The following is a 13,049-nucleotide window of genomic DNA, read 5'->3' as shown; positions in this document are numbered from 1 at the left end:
GAACACCCAAGATATTAAAAGGCAGACATTGGCACTCTGCGGTATTAATTCTTGTTATAGGTAATGTACTTATAAACCCATTGCTTCAGCCAGTTGAGTTGATTTAGTTGAATTAGAGTTAAGGTCTTTTCAGAAAAATAATTAGTTAGCTATTTGCTGAACTGAATCACCAAAGTTTAGGGAAAAAACTATGAATTAGTAAGTAGATTCCCTGAGGTACAGCTTCAATAAATTGAGAAAGGTGACATTTTCAGATTAGTCCTATATCAAATTATCACTGAAAATAATGATGTTCTGTAATTAATAATTAATTAATATTAATTAATAGTATTATATGTAGCATATAAGAATATTCTATGTAGCATAATATTATATGTAGCATATAAGAATATTAATTAGATTCTAACAGGAAAATATGTAACTGTTAAAATAGTTCTTAGTAAATGGTTGATGATTATTATGTTCAGAGTAGTTACCACCCCAAATAATATTAATATCAATTGCTATTACTAATTACTATTAATTAACAATATTAACATTATTAGTATTAATAATTAATTAATATAATTAAGAATATTAGTGTTGATTATTGGTTAATTAATACTAATAATTATTAATAGCAATTGATATTAATATTATTTGGGGTGGTAACTACTCTGAACATAATCGTCAACCATCTACTAAGATGTATTTTCCTATTAATAGAATATAATTAATATTCTTATGTGCTACATATAATCATATCCTATTAAAATAATTAAGGCTCTATTACTTAATTAATACTAATTAATTAATATTAAATTAATCTATTACTATTAAGGCTCTATTACTATTAAGGCTCTATTACTATTACTATTAAATTAATATAGGGCCGACATTAATATATGTCCTATGCAATTAATATTTTATTAATTCCCCCACAGAACATAATGACCTAAGTATTACAGTTAGCCTCCACTTTACAAATAAGGAAACGGGCTGAGAGAAGTTAAAGTGCCTGAGGTCATACAACTATTAGTGAAGTGGCAGGAGTCAAACGTGGTCTTTCACAACCTGGATTCTATACTCTTAAACCCTAGGAGAAAGCCATTTTAATTCAGTCACAATGATAAGGGTTACTCATTGATCCCGTTCTGTGAAGCTTTTCTACCTTTGCGCATAGAAACGGCTCCCAGGACTTCTGTGCCTCATCCCTGTCCCCTGACTTGGATAAGTAAGGCACTTGCTGTCACTTCTCCACGAGCAGAATCACACTGGGACTGGTAGTCTCAGATGATGACAGCCCATGCTGTGGGACTCCTGCCCACAGCGCTGTAAGCACGCTCTTCTGTGGCAAGGAAGGCAAGTTTGTACAAAGCATTTCAAGTCCTAGAATGTGACCTTAAGTAAATAAACAATTCTTTAAGAACCCTGCTGAAAGCCTACCTAAGGACCAACGCGAGGGTGGAGATGTTTGAGCAATTACTTCCAGAAATGAATATTCTTAACTTCAAATAGATTTAAAGCAAGCCACGATTTAGTTTGTGGTGTTGCTAGCGAATCACTGTTCTGCAGAGTTTCTCCTACATTGGAAGCTTTCAGATGTAAAACAAAAATTAAAGCAAATTTTACAAAGTGAATGCAATTACAGGTAGCCTCAAGTCCATGAGACTTTTATGTAGAATGATACCAAAGTCTCAACTGGGTTTCTCCTCAAACTTTGTGTTATTGGCTTCTGCGGAGCTACGTGATACTTAGAACTTGGCTGCAGAATAAAATACCAAGGGTGGTAGTAATATTGATAACAGCTACTCTTCTTGAAGGCCTGGCTTGTGTATTAAATGCTATTCATGTTGTAGCTTATTTAACGTTTCGATAAATTGGACCCAATTTCCCCTCATCTTGCAGATGAAGACACTGAAGCTTGGTGAGGTTGAGTCACCTGTCTGGGTGTTGGAAACACCTGGGTGTTGGAGCTCACGTTCACACCCAGGTATAACTTCATAATACCCAGGTCAAACCAGAGCTTAAAGTCTCTTCATTTCATAAAGTAGGTGTGTCAAAGGTGCTATTGTAAATTCCGCATTTGGAGTAAGCCACCTTGTTTTAATACTTTAAAAAAAAAAAGTACTTAATTCTACAGAAGTAGAGGAGGAGGGATAGCTGCTCTGGGAACAGGCTTGGGTCATAATAGGACCTCTGGCTGATCAAAGAAAAGAAAGTGAAGGAACTGCAGTCCTGCCTACCCTTGCAACTATACAGGTGCATTCTTGCATCTGAAATTAAATAGATCGTGCTTCCTTGTCAGCACTCAGACTCATTCCTTACTGAATTTTATAGACTGTCGGAAAAATAAAGTTGTTCGCTGAAAAATGTACAAAAATATATACCAAGCCCCAGAAAAGGTGTTCTGTCTTTCTTCTCTCTGTGGACCCGACTGTCATTTCATTGTGGTTCATACTAATTATTGCTGAATGTCTGTGGAAAACACTGAAAGACTGGAGAGAGGACTGTTACTGATGGATCAAACTCTAAATAGTTTTTCCCAAAGCATGTTTGTGGAACACGAGTTCCACGAGATGATTTGTGGAGAACCAGTATGCATGAGGAGCCTTACCAACTGTCTCCTCCCGTGTGGAAATGCATCATGTCATTTAACACTTGGAAGGCCCTGAGAAAGCCCTGAAATACAGAAACCTGCTTAAATCAGTAGTTCCCAAATTGATTCCTAGTTTTATGTACTTCACAGCCGCCGGCCCACCCACGGAGGCATATACATTGTTTTGTTTCCACTTATAATAAACACTTTGCCTCTCTGAAATATAGTCATAAAATGATTTGTCACATGAAATGAACCAAATGAATTCAAAACACTCAAGCTGAGACCACCTTCCAGAGAGAGAATATGAAGCGGGTGACCGCATTTTGAAAAGAACTTTCCTAAGGCCATGCTGTAACATTTCCACGGTCTCTTCCAGCTTCTCTGTTCAAATTCCAGGGATTGTGTGAATATCAGTGAGACTTACTACACTTGACCTACTGGTGTATTGTTTTTTGTGGGGGGCTGGGGGGTAGGGGCAGGCCTCCTACCTCCCTTACCCGGGATAAGCTTTCTACGAGAAAATGGTGATGAAGGCAGAGAGAAGGTAGCCAAGAATCAAAGAGCAGATGAAAGTTCCAGATGCCTCTGTTGAATTGGACCGCATTTTTGCCTCACTTCCTCAGGGAAGTGAGAGTTTGCCCAGATTAAACTTTGACAGGATGAGATAAAGCTTTGTTTTACAATCCCTCATTTAACATGTTCCGGTGAGAACAAAATCCCAAAATACTGTGTCACTCTAACGGAAAATCTCAGTAGCCCACTTTATATGCCAAACGTAAAAGTTGGTCAACTCTGACCTACTTTTAAGCATTTGTGAGAAACTCCAAGATAAGCGTGTGGCCAGTACTCATTGTTTTCCAGCCTTGCCCCTGGACAGGTGTGGATGGAAGAATTCTTCAGGCTCCCTGTATTTGGCAAACCACCCAATTTCTGAGGAGACAATTAACAAGAGTTAATTCAAATGAAGAATGTAAAGAAATTATCCTTTTTTGATTACTAAATTGAACCAACAACCTACCTTTTAAGCTTATTTATTCATGCTCTTCTATTCAGTTTAGGATTTTTTTTTTTTAATTTAAGCACTGACTGTGTTTTGGGGGCATTTAAGAATAACTCAATTCCTCAGCACACACAGAGTACATCTTGCGTCCCAAGAAAGGCTCATTAGAGGTATTAGGGATACAAAGATGATAAAGATTTGTCGATTCAATTCTGAATTTAAAAGTATATCATCATGGGGCCAGGAGGGATGAATAGATGAAGAACAGAATTTTTAGGTTTTTTGTGAAAATATTCTATGATATGATAGTGATGGATACATGTGATTTTACATTTGTCTAAACCTATGGAACATACAACACCAAGAGTAAGCACTCGTGTAAACTATGGATTTGGGGTGGTGCTGATATGTCAGTGTAATTGATTATAACACATGCACCCTCTGTGGGTAGAATGTTGATACTGGGGAGGGTATGCATGTGTGGGGGCTGGTGCCTATGGGAAACCTCTGTACCTCCCTCTCTGTTTTGCCATGGACCTTAAAGCTGCTCTAAAAACGTAAGTCTTTTAAAAAAAATTGTATAATTAAACTGTGTAGACTATGGTCCATGTCTAAAAGGAGCTTAGTCTTTATTCACAGTAACGTATACAGAGTTCAGCACACTTGAAATTCACAGTTACCCTCCAACTATCCGTGCCTTTAGTAAGTCACAGGATATTCACTAAACGCTTTTCAGCCTGGCCCCTATGAAGGAGGCTTTCTCGGGAGAGTTTCCAACAGTGGTGGTCTATTAGAAGCAGCCTTCTTGAGAAATGAAATGCTGAGTTGCATGAGCCTTTTAAATACAAAATTGCTTTTTTTTGCTCTGCTGAATTCCAATGTTTTCCTCTTTTTGGTTGCTTGAACTTCAGATTGACTGAAGGGAGAATCTTCACAAAGATGGCACCTCTGACTTCCACTCTGACTTCCATGTACATTGGCAGCCATGAAAAATACATGGATATGTTGGTTTAAAATTGGATTTCAGTAGCTGACTGTGGCTTTGGGTTTCGCGGTATTTGAGTTAAGGAAGAAAAAAGAACTCAATTTTTCCACCGGCTGACTATAAATGGGACATACATATTTAACAGAAATGTTGGTTTCTCCCCATTATTTATGCATAGGTGGCACATTGCCAGCAGGAGTGAATGTAGCGCCCAGTGTGGCTTGGGTTACCGCACACTAGACATCTACTGTGCCAAATATAGCAGGCTAGATGGGAAGACCGAGAAGGTTGATGACAGTTTTTGCAACAGTCACCCCAAACCAAGCAACCGGGAAAAGTGCTCAGGAGAATGTAACACGGGTGGCTGGCGCTATTCTGCCTGGACTGAAGTAAGTCGGTTCTCACTCGATGAGCGTTTTCTTGGATGCTAACTCTGAGTAGTTAATGATGGCTGATCAACTAATGGATTAGTGAGGGCTGCATTGAGAACCCCCCACTTAGACTTTCTATATACATTGATTTATAATGCCTGACCTCATTCTGCAGAAAAGAGTACCATGATCAATTTGTAATGTTTGATGATATGACATTGACCATGGCATGTGGAAAACCGGGGGCAGTGGAACAACTCATCCAATCCCCTTTTCCATACCCCGCAAACCGTTTCCAAATTTCTTTCCCTGTGTCCGTTTACTAATACTGACTTCACTATGAAATTGGTAAATAAATTGATAACATGAACAGATGCTCCCCAAATCACCACTAGAATCGGGTTGGGTGGGTGGGTGTTTCTTAAGGGCCGGAGGAGACACAGGACAGAGCCAGGATCTTGACCACGGTGGGTAGGAAACTTAGCAGCGGTTTTATTTCGTTCATTTTCCTTTCAGTGCTCCAAAAGCTGTGACGGTGGCAGCCAGAGAAGAAGGGCGATTTGCGTCAACACCCGCAATGATGTACTGGACGATCGCAAATGCGCACATCAAGAGAAAGTCACCATTCAGAGATGCAATGAGTTCTCTTGTCCACAGTGGAAGTCAGCAGACTGGTCAGAGGTAAGATAAGAGGACTCTTATTTCCTCAGGTCATCTGTGGTACTTTGAGTCTCTGCGGCTCAGTGCAACCTAAACCTGCTGCACCTTTCTGCCCCCTACCCCGGAGGAAGCAACTGTGGTTCCCCATCTGCCCCATGGCTGCCGTACAGGATGTGACTGGTCCACTGGTGACCTCAGAGGCGTGGTGGGTTTGGCCGGATCACCCACTGTGATAGCTTCTGTTGGTGATTTTGAAGTTCCTGCGTCTTACCTTTCCTCCTCTTTGAGCCCCTGCTAAATCATTGTAAAAGAAAACAAGGGCTTTGTTAATCCGAAATCTGTGCTGGCTTAGAACTGAAGTTAAAAAGAAAAAGAAACAAAAGAGGTTTTCTACGTTCTCGTCTGTGAAATAAGATCGTTCAACCCCAGTAAGTAACCTATTGGACTCACCCATCCAGTTGCTAGTGGAAAACTTAGAAAAGAAAGGACTAGTTGAGGGTTCCAGACTTTTACCTGTCTCATCCCTTACCTGATGAAGCAAAAGGCAAAGCCTCATTGCTTAGCACAGGTGGCCCCAGGACAGCAAGAGAAAGAAGGAAGAGCCTTTTTCTTGCTTTTATGGTGCGGTATTAACACTCACTATTAACCCAGACCAGTGAGAGTCTCACCAAGCAGGTGACTGCCTCCGTCTTCTTTTATGGGAGCAAGGGGAAAGGAGAGCAGAAGTTCCCTTACTTGGGGGCCAAGTCAGGAATGTGGGGAAAGAGGTTTCCCTGAACAACTTCTGTGCCCATTTCCTTATCTCAACCATGTAAGCACAATATTAACTGTTTCCTTTCAACAGCAAATAAAATATGAATCTTAAAAGGATATTATAGATGCCCCTGAAATGGCTGAGAGTGAATGCATATGATTAACAGTGTCTGATTCCTGCACAAGTTAACAACAAACCCACTGTTTTTGTTCTGTTAACAAGCTGCCTTAGCTTAAACTCCAGTGTTTGGTTTTAAAAAGATGAAAGAAGGTAGTGGGTTAAAGTTTTACTTAGATAGCTAATGATAGCTAAAGGACCACTTCAAATCGAGTAACCAACCTTTGCAAGAATACTTGGTAAAATGGAGGTGGGGGGATGCTAACTATATATTCAGTATGATGCAACATTCCTTAGCTTAAAAACCTGGGAAGAAAACAGCAAAATGTTAATAATGATTATCCCTGGGTAGGGAGATTTTTTTTTTTAATCATTATAGTTTTCTCCTGTTTTTCTGTATTTTTCAAATGTTCTACAATGAGCATGGATAATGATAAGGATGATATTTAACATTTATTAAATGAACATATGGTAAGCACTTTATTTGGATTTTTTCGGTTAGTTTTCACAATTCTTTGCATTGGATACTACTGTTATCCCCACTGTGCAAATGAGAAAACTGAGGTACGGAGACATCACTTGCATTGGTACCTATAGCTGTTTGTGTTGGAGTTAAAACCCAGGCTGAGCCCCACACCTAACTCCTGTGCTAGGAAACCATGAATGTTGTTTTTCAGTACAGATGGTCCCCGACTTCCGATGGTTCAACTTCGCAATTTTTTTTTTTAACTTTACAACGGTGTGAAAGCAATACACATTTCGTCAAAATTGTTCTTTGAATTTTGAATGTGGATCTCTCCCCGGGCTGGCTGTCTGTGGTCCATACTCTGGTGAAACTGGGCAGCCGTGCAATCAAAACCATATGAGGGTCAACAATGGATATATCCACAACCATTCTGTCCCCGCACAACAGCTTTATTTTTCACTTTCAGGACAGTATTCAGCAAATTACATGAGATAGCCAACACGTTATTATAAAAGAGGCTTTGTGTTAGACGATTTTGCGGAACCGTAGGCTCATGTGAGTGTTCTGCGTACGTTTAAGGCAGGCTGGGCTACGCTATGATGTTCCGTAGGTTGGGTGTATTAAGTGCATTTTCAACTTAGGGTATTTTCAACTTACGATGGGCTTACCTGGATGTAAGCCCATTGCAAGTCGGGGAAGTTCTGTATCTCGTGGCGTAGTGCTGTGCCGAGTTCGTTCTGTGCTTGACACCGTCCAGAGCCTTTATCAATACAGAAGGAGTGAATGAATGAGTGAATGAATGAACGCATGAACGAGAGAAAAATGAGCCGTGCCGTATTTACAAATTGCTGTGGGAGAGGGCGCATCTGTTCCTCCTGATTACCCGTGAATAATCCCTGGGAACCACAACACATTGTTCAGAAACACCCCCGATTGTCTGTGCTTTTTATTACAGTGCCTGGTCACCTGCGGAAAAGGACATAAGCACCGCCAGGTCTGGTGTCAGTTTGGGGAAGATCGATTAAACGATAGAAGCTGTGACCCTGAGACCAAGCCAGCCTCCATACTGACTTGTCAGCAGCCAGAATGTGCGTCCTGGCAGGCGGGTCCCTGGGGACAGGTATTTTGAACGATAAAAGTTCTTAACTACATTCTTTCCTTCTTATCTGGAGAGGGCTTGCAGAGGGGCATTCCGGTGGTGGGGATTTAACCGCTGTGTCTCGTGACTTGCACTGGACCTCCATGGCGCCAGATCGAGCGCAAGACGCACTGCAGCCATTCTGCCCCAGGTCTGGGGGTTGCTGCTTTCCCCGCTGGAGCTGGTTATTCCCTCTGTAGATACGCGTGCAAGTCTTCGTGCACAGATTCCCACCAGATCTCCTGTCTGGCTGATGTTAATCTTTTTTTTTTTTAATGTTTATTTATTTACTTTTGAGAGAGAGAGAGCACGTGTCGGTAGCGTAGGGGCAGAGAGAGGGAGGGAAAGAGAGAATCTCAAGCAGGCTCCGTGCTGTCAGCACGGAGCCCGATGCGGGGCTGGAACCCACGAACTGTGAGGTCATGACCTGAGCCAAAACCAAGAGCTGGGTGACTGAGCCACCCAGGTGCCCCCTGATGTTACCGTCTGGCATGCAACTGTGGGTTGCTACGGAATGGGGTCCAGTGCCTTTGGCAGGGGGTTCTGGACCGGGATTTGGAAGGGATGTTTTGGCTCCCGTGTCACGGTTCCAAAGCTCACCTCTCATAAACCAGTCAGACACTTCATACAGAAAGAGCGTGATCAAAAGTTGCAGAATCATCTCGCTGTGAAAGAATCTTTCCCATCGCCTAGTGTGTCGGTTCCACAGTCTGAACCTGAGCTATTCTTAAAGGAGAGACTGGAAGTCTCCCTTGGGCTCACATCTGAGAAGCCACTGCTCTTGAAATGAAGTCCTTCCCAATATAGAAGCAAAAGCATTCTGGGTACTATTTAAGTAGCACTCCAAGTTCCCAAGAGAAGCGAAACAGCTGTCTGCTGTCACTTATGCAATCTCCTGAAGAATAACTCTCCCTCCCCGCCCCCCTGCCCAGCCGCAACCAGTCTTCTCGTTTATGTCTTCATTTCCAAGATGCATGCAATAAATGAGAGCAGCTTTATTACTACCCCCTTACAATTTTTATGAACCTGATGTTCTTCTGAACCCTCCTGTGGTACAGCATCACTAGTCAGAATGGCTGATCATATCTGATTACACTAACAAGAAGAGTCTCTTACACTCCTAAATCCAGCCTCCTTTTTTGTCAACATCTGCGTAGCTCTTAGGGAACGAGAGAAAGAGAGAGGGAGAAAGAGAACCCAGCTCAGAGTCACTGAGAAGATTTGCGTATAACATCTTTTACAACTGATGGGCGTCTTTTTTATCCTTGTCTACACCAAACCATCAGCGCACCAAGCCACGTTTCTGTGCGTCTTTCCTTTCTGTGGCTCCTTAATTTTCCATTATGCAGATGTACCGTATTTGTGTATCCATTCATACCAAGCTGGACATTTGGGTTGTTTGTACCTTTTGGCTACTAGGAATAGTACTGAGATGAATATTCACGTACGAGTATTTGTTTTAGTACCTGATTTCAGTTCTTTTGGGTGTATCCCAGGAGTGGTATTGCTGGATCGTATGGGAAGCCTGTTTTGCTCTCTTTAACTGCCAGTTTTGCACAAAACCCGTACCATATTACATTCCTACCAATAATACACAAGGGTTCCATCTTCTCTACTCCATCCCTTTTTCATTATGCTTATTATATTCCCCCTTTTACATTATGGCTCTTGGTGGGAGTAAAGTAGCATCTTGTTGTAATTTTGATTTGGCATTTCCCTAATAACAAATGATATTGAGAGTCTTTTCATGTGCTTTTTGGACATTTGTGTATCTTCTTTGGAGAAATGTCTATTCACGTCCTTTGCCCATTTTTTAAAAGTTTGTAATTATGGTTAAAAAAACCACATAACAGGGGCACCTGGGTGGCTCAGTCGGTCGAGCGTCCGACTTCGGCTCAAGTCACGATCTCGCGGTCCATGAGTTCAAACCCCGCGTCGGGCTCTGTGCTGACTGCTCAGAGCCTGGAGCCTGTTTCAGATTCTGTGTCTCCCTCTCTCTCTGACCCTCCCCCGTTCATGCTCTGTCTCTCTCTGTCTCAAAAATAAATAAACGTTAAAAAAAAATTTAAAAAAAACACATAACATCAAATTTACCATCTTAGCCATTTTTATTTTTATTTATTTATTTTTTCAATATATGAAATTTTTTGTCAAATTGGTTTCCATACAACACCCAGTGCTCATCCCAAAAGGTGCCCTCCTCAATACCCATCACCCACCCTCCCCTCCCTCCCACCCCCCATCGACCCTCAGTTTGTTCTCAGTTTTTAACAGTCTCTTATGCTTTGGCTCTCTCCCACTCTAACCTCTTTTTTTTTTTTTTTTCTCCTTCCCCTCCCCCATGGGTTTCTGTTAAGTTTCTCAGGATCCACATAAGAGTGAAACCGTATGGTATCTGTCTTTCTCTGTATGGCTTATTTCACTTAGCATAACATGCTCCAGTTCCATCCATGTTGCTACAAAGGGCCATATTTCATTCTTTCTCATGGCCACGTAGTACTCCATTGTGTATATAAACCACAATTTCTTTATCCATTCATCAGTGGATGGACATTTAGGCTCTTTCCATAATTTGGCTATTGTTGAGAGTACATCTTAGCCATTTTTAAATGTACAGTTTAATCGTTCCTCTTTTCCCATTTTTTAACAAGGTTGGCTTTTTGTTGTTGAATTGTAGTTGCTCCTTATAGTGTGGATTTTAACCCTTCATCAGACATATGATTTACAAATAATTTCCCCAATCCCATGGTGGGTTGCCTTTCTACTCCGCTGGTGGTGTCCGGTGATACAAAAATTTTTAACTGTGATAAAATACAACTTGTCTTGTTTTTTCTTTTGTTCCCTGTGCTTGTGGTAGAATATCCAAGAAATCCTTATCCAAGAAAGTTCCGCGTCGTGGAGCTTTTCTATTACCTTTTCTTCTAAGAGTTTTATAGTTTTACCTCTTATGTTTAGGTCTTTGATCTATTTAGGGTTGATTTTTATAAATAGCATGAGGTAGGAGTCCAGCTTTATGCTTTTTCATATAGACAGCTAGTTGCTCCCAACGTATTTGTTAAAGAGACTATTCTTTCCCCCTACTGAAGGGTCTTGGCATCTTGGTTAAAAATCAATTGGCCATAGATGTCCAGGTTTCTCTCTGGACTCAGTTCTATTCCATGAGTGTATATAACTATCCTTATGTTAGTACCACACTGTTTTGGTCACTGTAGCTTTGTAGTGAGTGTTGAAATAGGGGTATATTGAGTCACAGACAAGGGGTTGAACCCCTACACATAGAATTTCAATGGGAGATGGAAATAATTCCAACCATCGTTAAATATAATTTGTGCAGAGCAGGACTGCCCACTTTAACCTAGGTTCTTTGGGTGCTAGCCTTCTGCTCCACTATGATGGAACTACTTTTTTTCTTATAGGACGTTATGAGGAAAGTTAGGGAAAGAGAAAATTTGCTAACGTGTGCATCCCTTTTGTTGTATTTCTTTCCCTCAGTGCAGTGTCACTTGTGGACAAGGATACCAGCTGAGGGCAGTGAAGTGCATCATTGGGACTTACATGTCAGTGGTCGATGACAATGACTGCAATGCAGCCACTAGACCAACTGATACCCAGGTGAGTCTCCTTTGTCCAGCCCAGTGATTGGCTTTGGGCAGTAGGATGCCAGAATTTCCCAGTGGTTCAGTCAGAATGGAAGTGCTCTAATGGGTAAGTGTGTAGGTAGAGTAACCAGATGATTAAGTAAATGGTCCAGATTTACCTGTTGGCTATATTTTGAATCTAATATTTGGACATACAAGTTTCATTCTTCTCTGGTTATTTGAAGTGTAGGTAGGTCTGATTCTGATTTTTTATTGGCTAGCAAATGTTGATTGTTTGGTCTTGTTTTCTTGAGCTCAGAGGTTTTTTTTTTTAGTGATTTTAACGTAGGGCTGAGCAAATAGTGTTATATGTTCAGGCAGCAACTTGCTAGAGCTGGCTCGTACCATCGTACCATCTCACAGGAGCGGATTGGTGAATGTTCAGGAATGTTGCGAGCTAGTTGCTAAATGTAGACACTAGTAAAAATTGAAAATATAAGCCTATAATTAAGTAGATGATATTTCAACAAAGCAGATAAATACTCAAAACTCACATTTTTCCATTGCTTTACTACATTTTACTATTATCTGTGACCTTGAGGTTATTTACATTTACATGTGTGTCCATGTGGTGGGAATATTACATAATGGTAAGCTATTGCACATCTCTTCCCAAGTCTGTGTTCATCGACCTCAAGCTGGTAGTTTGAAATTGGCTGTGGTGAGAGTATTTACACCACAGGAATCAGCAAATGCTATAATTGAGGGTTAATTGATTATTTTTAGACTTAAGAAAGTGATGGAGAAAATGATACTCATATGCAATCTACATTATGTTTAAAAGAGTCTTCTGTCTTTAACTGTTACATTGGAAATAACACATACAAATATCAAGGAAATATTCTTCTGGTATTTGGACATTATTGTCTGATTCGGCGTAGAAGTCATTCACGTCGTTGGTAGATGAAGTTCTGACATAGATCTTGTTTGTTCCACTTTCTCCTTACTCTTCAACATAAACAAAATAGCAGCTCTCATTCATGTTTGAAGTGCACTCATTCAGCAATTACAACCATAGTTTGGCAACAGATTCAAGAATTCAACAAAAATCAGCGACAGATTCTGTGAGACTCAACTGGCTATGTGGAATTTAAAAGAGAGCATTGTATATTTTATTACTATATGTAAATTGTGTACTATACAGCCTTTGTATCAGTAAACTTTGTGATAACCAAACAAACATATGTATACATATATAGGTGTATATGGGCATGTAATTTGCGTGTGTATACACGTAAATACATTTCTACAAACACACACACACACTCCTTTTTTCTCAAGAGAGCCAGCTGACCATTACTGCCACTACTTCCTCTTTATGGGCCATGATTTTAGCATC

General features: G+C 40.6%; 1 protein-coding gene across 5 annotated transcripts in view; it reads left to right on the top strand.

The window, feature by feature from the left end:
• Window positions 1-13,049, top strand: part of ADAMTS9 (ADAM metallopeptidase with thrombospondin type 1 motif 9) — a 172,549-nt gene that overhangs the window by 68,696 nt on the left and 90,804 nt on the right. For all 5 annotated transcript variants that reach the window (XR_009609757.3, XM_060631519.3, XM_060631521.3 and 2 more), the window contains 4 exons: window positions 4,745-4,955; window positions 5,454-5,618; window positions 7,890-8,054; window positions 11,565-11,684. Coding sequence is in view for 4 of the 5 variants with exons in the window: in XM_060631519.3 (XP_060487502.3) it covers window positions 4,745-4,955; window positions 5,454-5,618; window positions 7,890-8,054; window positions 11,565-11,684 (661 nt within the window). In the remaining variant the exon portion in view is untranslated. The remainder of the gene's footprint in view (window positions 1-4,744; window positions 4,956-5,453; window positions 5,619-7,889; window positions 8,055-11,564; window positions 11,685-13,049) is intronic.

This window comes from Panthera onca, chromosome A2, assembly GCF_046562875.1.
Source record: "Panthera onca isolate mPanOnc1 chromosome A2, mPanOnc1 haplotype 2, whole genome shotgun sequence".
In the NCBI taxonomy this organism is placed as follows: Eukaryota; Metazoa; Chordata; class Mammalia; order Carnivora; family Felidae; genus Panthera; species Panthera onca.
This window is presented reverse-complemented; position numbering and strand designations above follow the sequence as displayed.